Consider the following 20,535-nt stretch of genomic DNA (forward strand, 5'->3'; position numbering starts at 1 on the left):
CCTCTCTTAAACTCTACTTGACTTTTGCGCGCGATGGTGCAAAGACCACCACGACCCCTCAGTGGCTGCGCCTGCCTGAGCGTGCCCGACCCTTTTGGGCAACAGCAGTTGAAGGGGCCTGGGGTTAAAGAGGTGGGAAAGGGGGGGGGGAGAGGGCGCGTAAGGTAAGTAGGGGGGGGACTGCATAAAAGAATGACGTCGCAGGCTCGACACGCCGTCTTCCATCCGATGGAATCGGTCATCAATGCGAGACAGATGCGGTAAGGAACTTGAATATGCCGTTTATCCCAACGGGTGGTTCAAACGCTCACGCCAGGGACTCCCGGGCCTCTCTCTTTTACTACTTCTGTCTGTGCATTCTCTATCGAGAAAGACAGAAAGACACACACACGCACATAGAGAGAGAGAGGCTGAGAGCGAGAAGTAGTAAAAGAGAGACAGGAGGAGGCGCTTGTCTTACCTGCCTCCGAAGCCACCCACCATCTATCCCCTTCCCCCAGCGTACCGGCGTACCGTTGTGTCTACGTAGTAGTTCCGCAACCGTTACGGAGGCTATGTTCAAGACGCGTCGCGAACGCCACGGAGGGCGGTCATGGGGTTTCCCTGGGGGACCTGCGGAGAAGGCAAAGAGGTTTAGATAAGGTGGGCAGAGGATTATTGGAAGATCCGGGTGGTTCAAGAATGAGGAGATCTAGGTAGGCTGGTCGGGGTAGGTCCAAAGGCTGTGCGGGATTGGGGGGAGCGAGTTTTGTATGTGAGTACGGATACGCGTTCAGGGACCTCTTCTGCTCTCTCCCCTTCATAGCTTGGAACGCTGAAGATGATAGATAGATGACACAAGATCGCACTTTTGCGATTGGACGTTTCGGTGTTGTCTCTAAGCTTAACGGGGATACCATTCCCGGGCGTTGATCGGATACCGCTTAGTTACATATTCGGTCCTCTGCCCCGCGCGCCGGCGGCCAGGACACACCAACCGACCCCGCATTGCCCGCCAATCCATCCGAATCGCCTTCTGCTACTGTTTACATCCTGGAGAGCTGGCGCACCTCGAGCATTTCTAGTCTAATGCAATCGTTGACAATTTATTTCCTCACTCAGTCTACCGGCATCGGCAGGGTCTTCCTTTGGACGATAAACCTCGTTATCGACTGGTCGGGAAGCTCGAACCCCACCTACGACCGCCCTCCACTCCACTCCGGATGTTCTCCGCTGAATTGACTGAACATGTCATACTGGTGACAGTCCTAACTGATAATGACCATGTATGTAGGGTAAGGTCGTAAGTCTGGGGTTAAGAAACATGGCACATGTTTTGCCCTTGGCCAATTACAACTGCGCGGCGGGCGGCCAGCGGGCGGATCATGTCTTTTTATGCCCATGTAGAAGCTCCCGAACATTACCTACGTGGAGCAGGGCGGTCTGGCCTCGAACATGGACGACAACCCCCCAGGGCGCGCAGCCCGCGCCGGGCCGGTCGGGGTGTCGTTTACGCTTCCGGTCCCCGATATTCTTGGTCCCGGTCTTTGCCTTTAAAGCTGTCGAGCCGCTGCTTCCCTACTTCCCCCTCCCCCTTTCGATAGACTTCCCGAAATTGAGAGACTCTTATTCCCATTTCTTGCGCATTCGGCTGGCTCTCTCTCCACCCACTTTTGCTTTGTGACTGTTACATCAACGAGGAAGGGGTACACACAACAGCTACGGAGGAATCTTGACGAACAGATACAACTACAGTCATGAGGTTGACGTCGCTGCTACTGGGCTGCTCGTCGGCCCTGCTGGCCGCTGCTTGCGGCAACCACGGCGACGATAAGGAGTGGACCAAGGCCGAGCTGGATGAGTTGGAAGCGAAATGGGGTTTCGAGGTGAGTAGTCGGCGCCGCACATCATTCAATCTTCAAAGCAGCCCCCCCTTCTGATGAGATGATGGTGAGCTAACGAGTATCGTCCAGTGGGGTCAGTCATCGCCGTTGCGCGGGAGGGTACGAGGGAGACGTTGAGGCTCACGAGGCGTTTAGGATTCACGGGCATCGGCTCCTTCGCTCATCTCAAGCACGTAAAGTGCCTGACGACGCCGTCCGAGTTGTACGACATCGCCATCATCGGCGCCCCCTTTGACACGGCAGTTAGTTACAGGCCAGGTGAGCAAGGAAACCTCCAAACCCCAACCCCAATCTCTCTTCTCATAATCCACATATCACAAAAATCCCCATCACCACATCCATTGCTCTTCACTCGGAACGTACAACAAACCAGCCGTACTGACATGCCCTTCATCCAAAAAGGTGCTCGCTTCGGCCCCCGCGCCATCCGCCAGGCCTCGAGCAGACAGACGTCCTTTCGCGGCTTCAACCCGCGCGCCAGCATCAACCCGTACGCCAACTGGGCCACGATCCTCGACTGCGGCGACATACCCGTCACGCCCATGGACAACGTCGTCGCCGTGGAGCAGATGTCGGCGGCCTTCAAGGAGCTCGGGCAGAGGAGGCCCGTGTCGTCGTCGCTGAGCCGGCCGAAGCTCATCACCCTCGGCGGCGACCACAGCCTCGCGCTGCCGGCGCTGAGGGCCCTCCGGGAGGTGTACGGTGCGCCCTTGAGGGTGTTGCATTTTGATGGTGAGTGGGTAGCGCGTTTGTCCTCTTTCGGTGGAGTGTCTGGATGGTTTCTTCCCTTCCCACCATCTTTTGACATGTCGTACGGCAAGATGGAGAAGAAGAAAAAAGAGTAGCAGTGAAAAAACTGGATGGAAAAGCTCGTATACGGAGTAGGAAGAATGGCGTTGACTGACACACATATCACGAACCGCAGCTCACCTAGACACCTGGCACCCAGCCAAGTACCCCTCCTACTGGACAGCAACGCAATTCAACCACGGTTCCATGTTCTGGATGGCCGGCAACGAGGGCCTCCTCTCCAACGCGACAAACCAGCCCTCGGTGCACGCGGGGCTCCGTACCCGCCTCTCGGGCACCGACTTTGCAGACCACGAGGACGACACGGCGCAGAACTGGGTGCGCATCGCCGCCGACGACATTGACGACATTGGCACCGCGGGTATCGTCAAGTCCATCATGGGAACCCTGGGCACCGAGGACCCGGTCTACCTGTCCGTCGACATTGACGTGCTGGACCCGGCGTTCGCTCCCGGGACGGGGACGCCTGAGCCCGGCGGCTGGACGACGCGCGAGCTGATTCGTATTCTGAGGGGCATCGAGGGCCTGAACTTGGTTGGCGCTGACGTGGTGGAGGTGAGCCCTGCGTACCAGAATGCCGGGGAGGAGACGGCGCTGGCGGCGGCGCAGGTCGTGTACGAGGTGCTGAGCTCGATGGTGAAGAAGGGGCTAGAGGGGATGGGGAAGGAGGGCAAGGCTGCTGCTGCTACTGCTGCTGCTGCTGACGTTGTTGTTGACGAGAAGGATGAGTTGTGAGTGGGTTGATTTTGGGGGCGTTGGTGTGAGGTGTAAAAAGGGGGGGGGGAAGGCGGCGGCCTGTTCTCCTGGGCCAGTGGCGCTGGGGCGAGTTGGTCATCTCGGATTATTATTGAAGCCTGGCTTATGAAGGTGAAGGCGATGGTTAGAAGCAAAATGCAGGCCTGTCTGTGCCAGAACGAGAGTGGGACAAAAAGGTATTCGCAGAGCTTGATACATTCAACGCCACGGCATCGCGAAGCGAATCTCGAGATTGTTACCGAGTCAAGGGATGGTGCAACAAACAAATTACTCGCACCGAGCACCGGATATTTCAGGGTTTTTTTTTTTTTTTGGGTCAACGTAACCACTTGTACACGAGGAATAACGAGAATGAAGAAAAAAGAGTCCTCGACTACATCGTGAGATGGCAGCAAGCTGGGACACCACGAGAGAGGACACGCATCAAAAAGTGTTTCTGTCGGGAGCATCTTGAAGCTTTTTCCGTTCCCAATTTCCCCGAATCTCCTTTATAGCTTCACTGACCCGACCCCATGAAACTGCAAATAATTGCGCATCATTCATAAAGAAACTGATGCAGCCCCCGTTTCCCCCAAGGCCGGCCTTCGATAGCATCTGCCTCGAATCCAAACAACCAAGATTGTTCAGTTTCCGGCATTCTCACCGCCATGCCTACGGTAAGCACGCAAAGACGACGACAACAATAACACCACCGCCCGTCTCACCGTCGCTTTGCCATGCATTCCCCATCGTTAGACGCTCGAGTCAAGGGGGACCCGGCCGACCCAGATACGCACCGCCTATCTTCGGAGCCAGTTGCTCAGCAAAACGGGCGCGTCAAAAAGAAAGAGGGCCCCCAGCCGCCCAGGTGTCCGTAGGGCCCGAGCTCCCCTTATCTCTGAGCAATTACAACGCTCAATTGGGAGGCAAGTCTTCTGAACAGACAGCCCAGGGAGCAATTGCATCAAGGGGTCGAGGTATATTGCACTGTAACAAACCCCAGACAAGTCCAAGTGACTCATACAGCTTCCAGCAGTAAAACAGTCTGTTAAATAAAGAAGTGTTCAACCTTTAGCCAAGCTCACCTGGAAGAACTTCCCTCAGTAATACCCGCCTTGACTTGACTTTTTCTTCAAATTGTTGCTGGCTTCTCGGTTGCAAGTGACTCACGCAGCACAGTCACAAAAAAGATACCCAACGCTGTACATCAGACCAGGCCACACTTCTCCCGCCTGCATTTTCCGGGACCCCTCCCCTCGCTCCTCTGTCCCTCCCACCAACTCAATCCGAATAATTTACCCCGCCATCAAGAAACTGTCCCAAAAATTTCCCAAAACAATTGTTGTATACAACTACCCAACAACCACCCGCCGGACTTGAGTCAATAATCGCGGATTATTTCTCACTCTAGTAGAACCACAACCATGGCCGCCACTCAGGAGTTGGCCGAGCGTCCCAAGACGGAGGATAAGGTTTACGTCGACACCGACGCCGGCGCCGACGAACCCTCGACCCAGGGCACCGAGTCCTCCCCCTTCAAGTCCCTCGCCGCCGCTTATATCGCCAACAACGAGTCCGTCGCCTCGCGCCAGTTCCTCACCCGCGCCTCCAAGACGGGCGATGACGAAGCCGCCCGCCTCGAGTGGAAGGAGCCCGCCAAGAGCGCCGTGAAAAAGGCCCAGTCCGCCCTCGACGCCCACCGCAAGAAGCTGGTCAAGCAGGCCCAGATCGAGGCCAAGGAGGAGGAGCAGAAGAAGGCTCGCCACCAGGCCCTCGAGGCCGCCAAGCAGATCGTCATCAAGGAGGACGAGTCGCTTCCCGCCGCGAAGCGTATCACCATTGCCGACAAGACCGTCGTGCTGGGCGAGGCCGACAAGAAGGGCGACCGCGTCAAGATTGCCGGCCGCATCCACCGGCTGCGCGCCCAGAAGCAGGCCACCTTCATCACCCTCGTTGACGGCTACGGTCACCTCCAATGCGTGCTCCAGGCCGGCGACCTCACAAAGACGTACGATGCCCTCACCTTTGCACAGGGAACCTCCCTGTGGGTCTACGGCGAGCTGAAGAAGGTCCCCGAGGGTCAGACGGCACCCGATAACCGTGAACTCCATGTCGACTACTACAAGGTCATTGGCACCTCGCCGACGGACGAGGATGCCATCACCAACAAGGTCTCGCTGCTGCAGAACCAGTGGGACTCCCAGATGCTGGACAACCGCCACCTGGTCCTCCGCGGCGACAACGCGTCCGCCATCATGAAGATCCGCGCCGCCGTCGAGTGGGCCTTCACCAAGACGTACAAGGACCTCAAGATCACAAAGGTCTCTCCCCCGGCCCTCGTGCAGACCCAGGTCGAGGGCGGCTCCACGCTCTTCTCCGTCCCCTACTACGACGAGGCTGCCTACCTTACCCAGTCCTCCCAACTATACCTCGAGACCGTTCTCCCCAGCTTGGGCAGCGTGTACTGTATCGAAAAGTCCTTCCGTGCCGAGCGCAGCTTGACGCGCAGACATTTGTCCGAGTACACTCACGTCGAGGCGGAGCTCGACTTTATCGAGTTCCCCGACCTGCTTGCGCATCTCGAGGAGGTTATGTGCCGCGTCATCGACAACGTCCTCGCCGACGAGGAGATCGCCGCCTACGTCAAGGAGCTCAACCCCGACTTCAAGAAACCCGTCCGCCCCTTTTTGCGCATGAAGTACACCGACGCCATTGACTGGCTCAACGCCCAAGACCCCCCAATCCTCAACGAGGACGGCGAGACCCACAAGTTTGGCGATGACATTGCTGAGGCTGCCGAGCGCAGGATGACCGACATCATCAACAAGCCCATCTTCCTCACCCACTTCCCCACCGAGATCAAGGCCTTCTACATGAAGAAGGACCCCAACGATCCGCGTGTCACCGAGAGTGTCGATTGCCTGATGCCTGGCGTCGGAGAAATTGTCGGTGGATCGATGAGAATGGAGGGCTACGACGAGCTCCTTGCTGCCTACGACAGAGAGGGAATCCCGTCAAAGGATTACTACTGGTACACTGACCAAAGAAAGTGAGATTCAGTTCCTTTCGGAGCTATAGTGTGACAAACAATGCTGACAATGTTGCTTCAGGTACGGCACGTCCCCCCACGGCGGCTACGGTCTCGGCCTCGAGCGTTTCTTGGCCTGGTTGGCCAACCAGCACACCGTTCGTACGACATGCTTGTATCCCCGCTACATGGGACGCTGCAAGCCTTAGAGAACTGGCTGGAGTGTATGGTTTGGTATAAAAGAAGAGAGAGAGAGAGAGAGAGAGAGAGAGAGAGATGAGGGGAGCAGGGAAGAAAAACAACCCGGCGTGCTTTGAAAGTGCTGCGGCGAGGCATGAGCGAGATCATACAGGGTTTTGAGGAGCTTTGCAATGGTTTTGACAGCAATTTTGCTGCAAACGCATCAGAGACGGTGTCGATGGGCTAGATAGGAGTTACGGAATATCACACCAATCTCCATCGGAGCGCTGACTCCAGTAAGAAAGACAGAGATGATTGAGCGTTTGGCATGATGACCGAAGGGAGTGAAGCAAGTGACGAGATGGTTTGGAGCCTACAATGCGGGCAGTCAACTCCGTTACGTTGGTTTGCGCTTGTTCTCGGCCGATCAACGGACGGCCCCATCACCAGCAAATCGCGTCCTCTGACTGACGATGACAGCATAGCCCTTTCCAAGGGATCCATGGTCTTCGCGAGGTGGGAGGGAGTGCAGGAGCTGTCAAGTCGAAGCCAAAAACAAAAAAGTGAGACAGCGAAGCGTAGGCTGAACCTTGCAAGGCGTGGTCTTTGCTGCTGGTAACGTCAGAAACGAGCTCTCTACCTGCAATCAATGTCAATGTGTGAGAGTCACTATTGACGAAAAAAGTCGTCTGTTCGCGCACCTTGTGTTTGAATACCGTTGGACCGAGGCCGGCTCCGAACGGGATGGTGCGCCGCGGTGATTGACAATTGGATAATCTTCATGATCCGTGGTTGTCAAACGTGCGCGCTGTGAGTCCGAACATGGTCAGAGAGCCTGCAGCTCGTGGTTGCTCGGCCGATCTTGCGTTTGAAGCCACCCACATCAGACCTCTTCTAGAAGGTCTCGATGCCCTTCTTCTGGGAGGGATTGTGGGCGATGGCGAGTAAACAGACGGTATCCTGTATTCCGATCACGTCTGTGCAGGAAGGGGCGTGTTGCGAGCTGAGCGTTGGCCGTGAAAGGGAGTGTTAGTAGCCCAATGGTACACCATGATAACCTCGAATATCTCCCAACTGATTCATTCTGCGTCAAAGTTCCTGGAGCTTGAACATCCAAGAAGACCTCATTACCTTTCCGGAATGTCCGACGCCCAAATATCGAACCCGTCCGAAAGGTGGGTTAACCCGAAGCGGTGGCTCAACCGTCGTACATGGAAACATCATACTACCGTTGCATCCGCAGACGAATACGGCAGATCGCGCACGCATTGACGTATCTGGCGATCGGTCCGAAGTGAGTGGTAGCGGTGACGACTAGCCATAGTCGCAGCCCAAGAAAAAAGCCGAGTGGCGGATACAATCGACGGAACAATCATTCACGAGAATGCCGGCTGACCCGCAGCAACGCCGGTTCTGAACTTCCTTTAGACAGTTGGTGAACGAGCTCTGTTGGTCGAAATTCGGGCTCGGAACTGCCCGGCTGTCACAAGAGTTTGCATGGACATGACTAGTTGGTAGAGAGAGTATGCCTGCAGCGTAGTAGCCAAAGAGTCTAATTGCGAAGCTTAAACCTCAAGCCTCGCAGAATGAGCAGCCGTGACGGCTGCTGACGGACGGGGTCTTGGGCACATGTCGGAGCAAGGCGCCAATCAACTCAACACTGATGAACACTGAGCAATGATGCTGCGACCGGCCCTTATGTTCTTGACTCGAGGACAAGTCCCGCCCCGTTCCAACATCCCAACGATGATGCGCGTGTTGTCTCTTGGGAAGGATGCAGATCAGGGAATCGTTCTTCCGTGAGATAGACACTTATGTGGTCTGTTGATGATCCGATGTCAGAATTAATTGGATCAGAAATGACTTAATGCAAGGCGGATCTCATGCGGCGTTGCGGATCCTGCGTGCAGCTGGCTTTTGGGTATGTAATACACACCGCGCGGCTATTTAAAGCATAGTGGTAGACCTTCCTTACATACTTATGTCTTCCTCCTTTTGGAAGTCAGTCCAAGGCACGAGGCGTGGACCGCAACTCTGTATTCGAAAAGTGGGAGACAGCGTCGATAAAAGTTGTCACGCGAACGGACAGCAGAGTTTGTTGAACGGATTAGGGAGACTGCAACGATTCAGACGTAAAGTTGGGTTGTGGTTCGGACAGGTCCCGCAGGCAAGGTTTGCAATAGTGATGACCTGTATGGAGAGGCGAGATAGATCAAATATAAAACGCACCAGGTTGCGGTGAGCTCGGAAGTCTTTTCGAACGGTCGGAGTTGGCAATCGTGTGCTATTCTCGCCAGCCAAATGGTGTAGGACTCGGCCGCCCATTGGCACCAAGCGTTGCCAAGGAGTTTCGAGGTTTGTACGGATATTGCGTAGGTATTCAAAATTGGCTTTGCTTGTTGTTTCTCTCTTTGCTAGCCCATGCCAGGCTGGCACTCGGATGGCGAAAACAAGGTCGAAAGCTAAGCCACAAGGGACGGGGCCAGCTGGTTAGGAAATTCCAACTTCCAAGTCGACGCGAGCTTCTCTTGCCCCAAAGCTTCCGTGACAGTCTGGGGTTATTTTCAACAGACCTGGGCTCCTTGTAGGCGCGTTTCATCCGAATAGCTGGACAGGTGTGGATGCTAGGGGTTTCGATCTTGGAACACGGATGCAGCAACCGTGATTGCAAGGAGTAGCGGCGGCTGCAAGGTCGAAGGAGGAGGCTATTCCGACGACAAAGCCGCTGGCGATCCGCATTCTTGTGCACCGTTGTAGTCACATGGTGCTAGAACTTGGGCTGATGAATGCAGTTCCTTGCATAGTGCAATGCCACTAGCCAGACACTTGTGCAAGGTACGGGAAAAGTATCCGGAGTTGGTGGCTCTACTTTAGTCTGCGAAACCTGTCGTACCGTGGGGAAGCAGGCCCCGCGTGTGATTAGTAGGCTGTATCCGTACTCTGTATCACTAGAGCAAAGCTGGGCCTGGCACGTCAATGACTACTGGCAATCTGTAACGTGGACTCGGATAACGCTGTGCGAGCCTCGTGAGGAATGGAGATCCGAGACGGTGATGAGCAAGGCGAGGATCCAAGAGTGTGGTGGACGAGATTGAGATGCAGTTGATGCAATTTCAATTCTTCATCAGAGCCGCTGCGAGACAAGGGCCTATGGGGGGGCCAAAGTGGGACGCAACCAATATGGGGAATCCGAACGAGCGAAAGAACGAACGACAGCATGCCGCATGCCGCATGCCGCATGCCCCAGGAAGGGACAGAGATGGGCGTCTTGATATTCGTCCAGATTCAGAAAGCAGGACGTCGTATCAGCTGAAGAGCGCCATCGCCGCAATATCTCGAGACAATCGTCTGGACCTACCTGCGTTCTGATCGTCCTGAGCTGAGTCTCGAAGGACTTGAGAAAGTGCAGAACGCCATCATTCTGTAGCATTGAGGTACAAACTAGAAACTTCTGCACAGCAGCAAAGTGTAAAACGGCGAGGCTTATAATAAGGCACATGCTCACGCTCCTTCTTGCGGTGCTTTTGTATCCGTAGGTACCGTAGTGTGTAGGTGCACCGTACCCGTGCCCCAGCAACGGAACCCCCTCCGCAAAAAAGAATCGGTGGGGCAACGACAAGTGTTCTGAACTCCTGGTAGGTTTGGGCGTCACGGTGTCTGGCAGTCTGGCAATGGCGGCTGTCAGTGTTCCATCGGCTTGGGTGGAGAGAGAAGGATGAACCCTTGGACTGAGAAGCTTGGAGGATTGGAGGATGGATCGAGTAGGCTGTTCAGGATAGGACAGACCAAGCCAGAAGTGGTAGTGCCTTCCCCTGGCTATACCTGACGGCCAGGTGGGAGCCAACGGGAAAGGCAGGGATGTGTGGCTAGAAGGGGCCAGGTGGAACGGGAGAGGAGGTGTCCTGGACTCCTGGAGAACCAGGTTCTAGTGGGCCACCCGCACAGAGCCAGGAGCTCCACGGCAATGTACATTGTACTGTACTGTCAAAGTACCGTGTCAAAGTACCATCTCGGGTGCGGCGCGGTGTGTACGGTTAGGCCAGGGGGAGACAGGACCTCGCCATGTATGGGCAGGGGTCGGGAATCTGCGCGAAGACCACCTTTACCGGGCCATAAACGGGGCCCCCCATATGGTTGGAATGCAATATCCGCATCTTGGCTGTCCAATACCTACCTACAGTAGCACAAAAATCTCCGTCCAGATCGGAAGTGCGAAGCAGCCTTTGCTCATGCCCACGGCATTCCAGGTCGTAGACGGAAATCTCACGGTGTATCTGTATGGAGAAGTGCCATGGAATGCCCATTGGTGAATCCACGCCCCAAACCAGATCAACACGGCCGCCAACGGGAGGCTCAAGCCGGTACTCTGCCCACTCCAGGTCAGTCATAAGGTCGACTATTGAGCAAAGACGAGGCTCGGATTGCGGCCTGCCTCCGACTCTGAGTGTTGAAATGGGGGACCAAGACCGAGGGGCAATCCGAAGGAAGGGGGGGCCAAAAAGGGGACCAAACAGGGGGGAGATGAGAAAGCTGCTCATGTGGATAATAAGCAAGACTACGAAATCGAGGCGTCGCATGGTTAGTGACAACGGACGAGTGGGACGAGAACGGGTCAAAGGTACAACTGGCGGTTGGTTGGTTGATCATTAAGTGTGGTAAACAATTGAGGCTGTCGTCCACCACCTCTCGAGGAAGAAGTGCTGTTGATCAAAGGAGGGCAAGGCCGAGGGATGATTCCATTCAGCTCTGTAATTACTCTTTTGCAGCCCTCGCCATATCTTGACCAGCCAAGCCGAGACTGGCACGGCCACTCGTACCAGTCATAGCTGAGCCGATATAGCTCTTGCTTGTTTCGCTCTGGAGTGAAAGCCAGTTAGCGAGCGAGCGAATAGGAGAGTGATCATGTTTCGTTGGTCCCCTTGGCCATCCCCATGTGGTATCCGTAAGTATTAGCCCCCATTCATGATTCGACAAGTTGGACGGCGGCATTGGCGTACGCCAAAATACCACGGTGACGGTCGATGCTCTCAAGTCTCGTGGTTGTGGCTGACCCTACCCGCCGTAGCTGGCTAAACATGACGGCGGCTGCAAGCCGGCACTCTTCGTCTCGATTAGTTCCAAGTTCAACAAGTCAGGTACAGACAGGTACCGGTCTCGGGCTGCCATCGTGTCTTGGACGTGGTGCCCGTTGCTGCGCGTTGCTGCGGCAGTCCACATAGTACAACGCAGAGTTGCATAGACCCCAATCAGAGTGCAGGTGGTTAGCCTTGACAGTGGTTAACTTCAGGTCGATAGTTGCTCTCTGGGCCATCCGCCCTGAAGATCTGAGGCGAGGGGATGGATGGATCGGGCAGCTGCGGCTGTTCTGACTTCTCCAGGGTCGACTTATGCTATGTACATGTCATGTACGGATGCACTTTCCCAGAGCCTCTATTAATTGTGCAGATCAGCCTGTTCTGCCAGGAAGATGCTGCAAGCGGTACGTACCGGCCACCCGTAAAGTGCCCCCGATGAGTTCGTGTACCCATATCTCTTCTCCCCGTGCGGCGGGCTCGCGTCAACCGGTCACTGCAAGCTCATCCTCGTCCCCCACTGTCAGTTGCAAAGGCAAGCACGAAGTACTTTGAGCTAAGATGACTCGTCTTATTGGCCCCCGTATCGCAACCCCCCTTTTTTGCTCTCCTTCCCCCCCAAAATGCAACCGTGCATAGCGCCCAGAAAGGGCCATCACGCCGTTGAAAGTATCTTTGATATACAATCTCTAGAGCGAAGCACACCAGAGAAGAAGGGGGGCCGTCTTATGCACCTGGAGAAGGGCCCGTTGGCGTGGGAGTTGGCAGGTGCTCTGAGATGAGATAAGAGACAGGCCAGAGACAGATGACAGACGGTCCGGCAAGCCGTTCATCAATCACTTACTACCTCAGGTAATAGACAGACGCTGACAGTACACCAAGGTATCCGGGCTTGCCTATCCGTACTTGTTGTCTTACCATCAGGTAAAAGGAACGTCAGGTTCCCAGGGCGAAGATGCCACGGACCGACAGTGTCAGGTTCCTGTCATGAGGGAACTCGTAATGGGTGGGCGGATTGGCCAGATGCTGCTCTGAGCCAAAGCCGAGCCAACCAAAGAGCAATGCGAGAGAAGAAGGAGGAGACAGAAGCAGAGCAGAACCAAGTCATGGCCGTTGTACCAGCAGAGCCGTGCAGTTGGTGAATGGGAGAGAAGGGGAGCAAAGGTACATGGAGACATGGGACGGTTAATCATAGCACACATCACAAAGCTGGAGCACTGAGCACCAACACCTCTTAGTGCCCTGCGGAACTCTCTTCTTCTTCTTTTTTCCTTCTCTTTTGTCTAGCTAAGGTAGGGTAATTTTCTTCGGCAATGGTCCTGGCCAGATATGGTCAGGGTGAAAGACCAACAAGGCTCTCTGACTCTCACTTCTTCTGCCATTCACCCCTCTTGTAACTGTCAACGGTCACCAGGTCTGCTGGACCCTCAAAGCAGACAGCAGCAGCGGTAGGGAAGACGGCAGAGGCAGACCGAGACAGAGACGGTCCTTGTCCTTGTCCATCATCCAACCCACCCCCCGGGCTCTTCGTTGTAGTCTCTCTGGCCTCTCCCTGACTCCCTCCTGTGGTGACTGGTGGGCTCTCGTGCTGTGGGTTCTCCTGCCGTAATCCCTGGCCAGTCTCATTAAACTTAGCGCAGCCAATTCTACTTTCGACCCTTTTGGGTAATCTACCGCCTACACGAACCCCCCGTCCGCACTCTCCTGGTCTCCCATTGTCCACCATTCGCCCTCCTGCTACCCTTACCTCTCTCCTCCGTACTCCGTACCTCACGCTGTACCTTACCTACTCCTCCTCACTCCGCTTTCCTGCCTTTGCTCACTCTTTTTTTTTTTTTTTTTTTTTTTTTTTTTTCTTCCCTTTCACCCTGCCTGTCTTCCCCCCCTCTTCTCCCCCCCTACTTTTCTCCTTTTCTCTTCTTTTACTTCTTCTTTCTTTTTTTTTTTTTTTTCTTCTTCTCTCCCTTCCCCCCGCCCTTTCTCCTCTCTCTCTCTCTCGCTCTCACTTTCTCACTTTCGCTTCCTTGAGCTTTTCTATCCTTCTTTCTTCTCTCCTTCTACTGGCTCTACCCTGCTTCTATTCTTGTTACCTAAGCTTACTTGTCTCCCTCCTATTCCCTCCTCCACCCTCCCAACTTTTACCCCCTAACCTAACCTCACCTCTTTCTCCAACTCACCTCCTCCATCACCTTATACCTTCCTCCTACATCCTCCTCCTCACTTTCTCCCCGACCGCCTTCATCCTTATTCTTCCATCTTCATTTCTTCATCCTTTCGGCTCTTTCGCTCGTCGCCGCTGCCGACTCACTGGCCTATGCGATCGTTACCGCTGCTGTCGTGTTGATCGACACTTCACCTTGGCTTCCACATTCGTTGCCCGTATATCCTTCGTCCATAATTCTTTGACCAAAGCCCGGTCTGCCCGCAAGGAGTGATCAGTCCAAGGCCCGATCTCAATACCGACCCGATCCGAATCTCTCGACGCTCGCTGACCAACTGCAAATTGTTGCTTCGACTACTTGCCGTACGACTTGCTTGAGGCCAACGTTGCTCCAACCCCGACACACTTGCGCGGAATACTTTGCAACCAATCGCTTTCTACGGCGGCAACGGAGATACATAGGCCTTGAGACGTATTCAACGTCACCGTCTCCATCCTACCGCCTGAATCGGTTTTGTTGCTTCGATCCATATAATTCACCAAATTCGACTTGAGCACCAGACACCTCTTCGCCGCAAATCTCACCAAACGGCCCGTTGATAGTTTGGTCTAACCAACCGAGCAACGTCGTTCTCGCTCCACCTTTGTCTTGGACTCTGACATCGTTGGCTTGCCCCTTAGACGGATTTTGAGACCTACCCAATCACACGTTGAACCTACGGTGCTCCTCGGATATCGTAGCATTCCAACGCGCCAATCTTCGATTCTTCGTGCCTGCTCAGGGCACGTCTAATCTTTCAAAACGGCGATTCTATCTCAAATCGGCCGGGACAACCTTGTCCCTCCGCATCTACTCGGGATGCAGGAAATTCAAGGACCCGTCGGCCAAGGCGGTCCCAGTGCTCCTGGGAACCGCTTCGGCCACGCCTCCAAGCCTTCCAACAGCGAAACTGGCTTCTCTCACGGAGCTTTCACTTCCAACATCTCTGGCTTCGCTGACAGACACCCTCGTCGTGGAAACATTCCCACCATCAATACTCAGCCCCTGAACCAGCTCCAGCATCAGCACCAGCACCAGCAGGCGCCGCCTTCCGCCGCTGACATGGCCACCCCTGGCACCGCTTTCGATATGCAGTTCACGCCTCTTCTTCCCTCCCAGCTGCTACTCGGAAGCCCCTTCCAGCCTGGAACCCCCGCGGCCTTCGCTAGCCCTCAGTTCCAGACCCTGCAGAGCTTCCAGCAAGCTCAGCACCAGAGTCAGCAGCAGCAGCACAACGGCCTGCAGAGTCCCGTTCAGCAGACCATGTCTCCTCAGCAGTACCAGGCCATGGTCTCTCCCTCAACCTACGGCGCTCCCCAGTTCTTCCAGCCTCAGTCCCCGACCGGCGGTAGCTTCAACAGCATGCAGATTCCCATGCAACCCAGCTCTCCCGTGTCAATGGGCCCGGGTATGGTCACTGGCACCAGCCGCACTGTCTACCTCGGCAATATTCCCCCTGACACTTCTGCTGAGGAGATTTTGGGCCACGTTCGTAGCGGACAGATCGAGTCCGTCCGTCTTCTCCCCGATAAGAACTGCGCCTTCATCTCTTTCCTGGACGCCAGCTCCGCAACCCACTTCCACTCTGATGCCATCTTGAAAAAGCTCTGCATTAAGGGCCAGGACATCAAGGTCGGCTGGGGCAAGCCTTCGCAGGTTCCTACCTCCGTGGCTCTGGCTGTTCAGCAGTCGGGTGCCTCCCGTAATGTTTACCTAGGCAATCTGCCGGAGGATATCGCTGAGGAGGAGCTCCGTGAGGACCTTGGAAAGTTCGGTGCTATTGACACGGTCAAGATTGTTCGTGAGAAGAGCATTGCCTTTATTCATTTCTTGTCTATCGCCAATGCGATCAAGGCTGTTTCCCAGCTTCCTCAAGAGCCAAAGTGGCAGGCCCCTCGTCGCGTTTACTACGGCAAGGACCGATGCGCCTATGTTTCAAAGACGCAGCAGCAGAACGCTGCTCAGTATCTGGGAATCGCGCCTGGCTATGCGCACATGCTTACTGGCGCAGACCGCGACGTGATTTCTAACGCACTGGCTCAGCAGTCTGTTGCCGCAGCTGCTGTTGCGACGACCGCTGGTGGCATCAACAATCTCGGAAACCGCACCATTTACCTGGGCAACATCCACCCCGAGACAACCATTGAGGAGATTTGCAACGTTGTGCGCGGAGGTCTTCTCCACCACATTCGTTACATCCCTGACAAGCACATCTGCTTCGTTACCTTCATCGACCCCACGGCCGCGGCGTCTTTCTACGCTTTGAGCAACCTCCAAGGTCTGATGATCCATAATCGCAGGCTCAAGATTGGCTGGGGCAAGCACTCTGGTGCTCTGCCGCCTGCTATCGCCCTTGCTGTTAGCGGAGGAGCGTCTCGCAACGTCTACATTGGTAACTTGGATGAGACCTGGACCGAGGAGCGACTGAGACAGGACTTTTCTGAATTTGGTGAGATCGAGCTGGTCAACACCTTGAGAGAGAAGAGCTGCGCCTTTGTCAACTTCACAAACATTGCCAACGCTATCAAGGCTATCGAGGCTATCCGCAGCAAGGACGAGTACAAGAAGTTCAAGGTCAATTTCGGCAAGGATCGCTGCGGAAACGCTCCCCGTCAGCTCCAACAACAGGCGCAGTCCCCTCGCACTGACGGTGTTTCGTCACCGCCACCCAATGGCTCCCAGAACTCGGGCTCGCCCACCAACGGCAACACACCCCAGCAATCCGCGACGATGTTCGGTTCAAACAACCACCCTCTGACGATGTACCTGAATCACGTTTCTCAGCAAGCGCAGCATCAGCAACATCAACAGCACCAGCAACTCGCTGTTCAGCAACAGGCCTTGTTCGGCACAGCCCAATCATCACCCAGCGAGCTGTCCATCGACATGCAATCCCAGGGTCCCATCTCCGGCCACCAACAGTCGGCCAGCATCTCCAACGGATACCCCCAGAGCGCTTCCGGTCCCGGCCCCACCACAATTGGCGGTCTTCTGGCCCCCGGCAACGGTAGAGGCCAGCACAACCGCGCCGTCAGCTTGCCTGCCCTGAACCCAGGTTTCGAGAACGGCGGCGTCCCCTCGGGCCACGACGGTGAGCAGCGCCGTGGACATCAGTACCAGGCAAGCTTCGGCGGCATGGGTGCTGGCTACGGTCTTGCCATCCAAGGAGGCCTGAATGGCTGGGTCGAAGAGGAGGTTGCCAACTAATGGCACCTACCTTACAGCTTGCTTCTCACCCCCCTGCACATGATGCAAAAATGGAACATAGCGGAAAGATTGGTTAATTGTTGTAATTGCATCTCACGTCTTTTGACTTCTTCCTTGATTCTTGATTCTATTTTCATTTTTTTGTCTCTTCTCATCTATAATTTCGTTGCCGGTTTGGCACAGTGGTCAGGGGCCGTTTTCTCGATCCCAGAGCTCGGGGGGAGACTTGCCACATAAAATTTCGGCACCACCTCTTTCATACATATGATTGTGGTCGAACATAGCAGCAGACACCAGATTATGATCGGCCTGGAACATGGCAGTCACGATCTATCGCCAATGTGGAATGGAAATGAGAGGCGGCTGGCTTAGGTCGGGGAGGGAGACATAGGATATAGCAGAAGGAGGTGATGTTGGCTTCATGGACCAGCATTCATCACTTGTGTGTCTATTTGAGCGTACGTCAGGAAAGCGTGGTTTCCCTGGACAAATGCAAGCGAATCTTTGTTTGCAAATTTCGTCCCTGCCCTCGAGTGATTTTATACGTGCAAGCTCAAGCCGATCGATGACCTACGCCGTGCGTCCAGTGTCCCAATATGGGCCAGTCACTTTCTTTCCACTGGTAAAGGCCATTGAGTCTCAAGTCCCAATCACACTAGATACTCTTCTCGATAGCAGCTTGCGAGTCTCATTTTCGATCTTGCATGGAGGCGATGTGAAAGTAGCGGCGTATTACTTCGGGTTTTTTTGTCGCGTCACTGGCTTCTTCTCATTGGCGGTGCCTTTCCCTGGCATTATTGCCGGAAGTCACCATCTTTCTATTATTTTGTGGCACACATCTGACGGGTATATGTTGGTTGGTTTTCTCATGGGGATGGATCAAGAGAAGGAGGCGGGGTTTGTTATCTAGGCTTTGGATTTTTTTTTTCCAAAAAACTTTGAATGAGCCATATTCATCAAGGCTGATGGTAACTTGGTTGGTGGATCGGGCAGGTCTTGTCTGTCTCGCCATTCTGGTTATGCCCCCCTCCCCCCCCCCCTCTACAGAGTCCCTTTGAGGGGGGATCAAATGCACAATGGCGTGGAGAAACAAGGTTCTGTCCCCTCTCGAGATTCAAAAATAGACTGGCAGACTGATTCAACAACGGAATCATCCCCAGAATCGTTCCTGGGTCTACTTGATTCGCGTTAGCTGAAGAGACTTCAAACGACAAGAACGAAACACTCCGATTGGCATCTCCTCGGTGATCTTTTTTCCATTAGTAGTCCCAATATTGAATCCCCTTCGTTTGTGGCCCCAGGATTTGACGAGGCCTTGATTGGCCCCTACAAGTCCTCGCATTCAGCGTGGTTGACACTTGAAGCGGCGACGAGCATGCAAGACGTTCGGCTATGGTGCGATGTGGCGTCCTTGATGTTAGCAGCCCTTCTGTGAAATCTGTTCTCCAGCAGAGCTTTGGCGAGCATCCGTAGGGTGTATCACTCGGTCTTCTCTGTTCAATGTTGCATGGCAGGCATTCGATTGGCATCCCGCATCAAAAGATGGAGGAACCTCCACTTGACGAAGCAGACAAAGAGTGGATAATGTTCTTAATATCTTCTGAGCGCCAGTAGCTAAGGACCTCCGTTTTCGGTCCTTCATAGTATGTCTATATAGTTCATCAAGTAAAACAACAACTTTTGGTGGATCCCCTTGTTTTTTTCTATCAGCTTCTTGTCGTGGCTCACCGTTCCGTGGCCGGGTATCAATACTGTCGTCAAAATATCACATTGCGAATTATGGTCTTGTTTGGTTTCGGTCCCTTCAGACGGTATTTCCTAGCGCAGGGTCGACGAACTGGGAAAAGTCCTCGTCGATGAGCGCGCGCATGGCCGCCTCCTCCTCCTGCCACGTCTGCGGCGGCGTTCCAAAGTCGTCGTCGGCACCAATCCAGAAGTCGTCGTTCGGGCCCGGGTCGCCACCGTCAAAGTCCGTCACGCCAGGGATGATGCCGTACAAGGGAAGCTCCGGCATCTCGCGGTCGCCGTCAAAGGGTGCGAGGTCGGCTTCACCGTTGGGGTCACCGCCCGCTAAGCTGAGAATGGCTGCTTCGATGTCCAACTGCGGGTCGCCACCGCTAGGGGCCGGTGGAGGATGGCCCTCGAGATGGACTTGGAGGTCGTGGTGACGGACGAAGCGGGCACCGCAGCCGCGGATCGTGCAGAGGATTGTGCGCTTCGTGCCAGCGAGATCGTCAATGATGTTGGGTGGCTTCTGGTTCGGCACCGGCCGCTCCAGACCCAGGTGGACGTAGCGAATGTGATCCTCGAGGTTGGCCTTGGTAACGAAACCTCCACCGCAGCCAAGATCGTTCGTCCAGCTCTCCAGGTCCGGGGAGCCTGTGACATCGACCTCGCCGCAGACGAAGCGGAATCCTTCGTGTGCGGTGCGGACGTGTACCGTCAGGTTGTGCTTCTTGGTGAATTTCTTGTCGCAACCCTCCCACGTGCAAGCAATCGTCTTGCGGGCGTCGACGGGAATGCCTGAGTGACGCATCTCAACGTGACGTTCCAACTCCCACTGTCCGGTGCACTTATACTCGCAGAAGATGCAGTTGAGATGTTCCTTGCGGATGTGCGCTTGAAGCAGCGAGATCGAGGTGAATCCAACCGTGGTCTCGCCGTCACCGCCGCATTCCTCACACCAGAACTGCGGCTCACTGTGGTCGCGCTTAGTATGGTTCCGCAGCGCCCCCTGAGAGTCGAAGCCGGCGCCACAGCCGGGTGCCGTGCATGGGTATGCGTGTGTGCCCAAGTGTTCTGATCGGATGTGTCGCTGGAGGGTGTTATGCTTGCGGAAACTCTGGGCGCACGGCGGAAAGTCGCGGCACCGGAAGCGCTCCTGGCCGGCATGGACGTCCTGGTGCCGGCGCAGTCTCGTCGCTGTCAGGAACGACTTGCCGCAGTCTTCGTGGGTGCAGATGTAGGCCCGCTCCTGGGTGTGGGAGCCCTTGACGTGCTGGCGAAGGTGCTTCTCCTCGCGGTAGTCTTTATCGCAGCCGGGGAAGGTGCACTTGAAAGGCCGGTCGTCCGTGTGGGAGCGGAGGTGGGCGGCCAGGCGGGCGGGTCGGTTGAAGGTCTTGTCGCAGTCCGGGTAGGTGCATGGAATGGTTTTGAGATCTGAGGGGAATTTGCGGGATCGAGTTGTGAGTGAGGTCTGACCTGTTATGACAGACTCTACCTCGGCGTCCGCGGTCGACCCGGAGTTGCTGGCGGTATCATCGTAGTCGTCGTCGCTGGCAGCTTCGCATCGTGTTAGCCAACCACACCAGTGTAGTTGAAGCGGGCTCACCAACCGGTGTCTTCCAGCGCCACAACCTTGGATCTTTTCGAATCCGAAGAGGGGGAAGCCTCTTGGACCTTCCTTTTCGTCATGATGA

At 55.1% G+C, this 20,535-nt stretch overlaps 4 protein-coding genes across 4 annotated transcripts; 3 read left to right on the top strand and 1 right to left on the bottom strand.

Moving 5' to 3' along the window:
- Positions 1 to 1,736: 1,736 nt before the first annotated feature.
- On the top strand, positions 1,737 to 3,428 carry CORC01_02036 (arginase; the record flags this gene model as incomplete). Its single annotated transcript, XM_022613688.1, has 4 exons — positions 1,737 to 1,869; positions 1,953 to 2,141; positions 2,286 to 2,615; positions 2,809 to 3,428. 4 exons carry the CDS (start codon positions 1,737 to 1,739, stop codon positions 3,426 to 3,428), a joined length of 1,272 nt encoding a protein of 423 aa, XP_022479779.1.
- A 1,424-nt stretch (positions 3,429 to 4,852) lies between these two features.
- Positions 4,853 to 6,665, top strand: CORC01_02037 (asparaginyl-tRNA synthetase; the record flags this gene model as incomplete). The annotated part of the gene is made up of 2 exons (XM_022613689.1): positions 4,853 to 6,477; positions 6,539 to 6,665. 2 exons carry the CDS (start codon positions 4,853 to 4,855, stop codon positions 6,663 to 6,665), a joined length of 1,752 nt encoding a protein of 583 aa, XP_022479780.1.
- An 8,063-nt stretch (positions 6,666 to 14,728) lies between these two features.
- Positions 14,729 to 17,116, top strand: CORC01_02038 (RNA recognition domain-containing protein; the record flags this gene model as incomplete). The annotated part of the gene is made up of 1 exon (XM_022613690.1): positions 14,729 to 17,116. One exon carries the CDS (start codon positions 14,729 to 14,731, stop codon positions 17,114 to 17,116), a length of 2,388 nt encoding a protein of 795 aa, XP_022479781.1.
- A 1,804-nt stretch (positions 17,117 to 18,920) lies between these two features.
- On the bottom strand, positions 18,921 to 20,530 carry CORC01_02039 (uncharacterized protein; the record flags this gene model as incomplete). Its single annotated transcript, XM_022613691.1, has 2 exons — positions 18,921 to 20,398; positions 20,452 to 20,530. The coding sequence occupies 2 exons, from the start codon at positions 20,528 to 20,530 to the stop codon at positions 18,921 to 18,923; spliced, it is 1,557 nt and encodes a 518-aa protein (XP_022479782.1).
- Positions 20,531 to 20,535: the final 5 nt, after the last annotated feature.

The sequence above is a fragment of the Colletotrichum orchidophilum genome (genome assembly GCF_001831195.1).
Source record: "Colletotrichum orchidophilum strain IMI 309357 chromosome Unknown Scaffold_11.1, whole genome shotgun sequence".
NCBI lineage: Eukaryota > Fungi > Ascomycota > Sordariomycetes > Glomerellales > Glomerellaceae > Colletotrichum > Colletotrichum orchidophilum.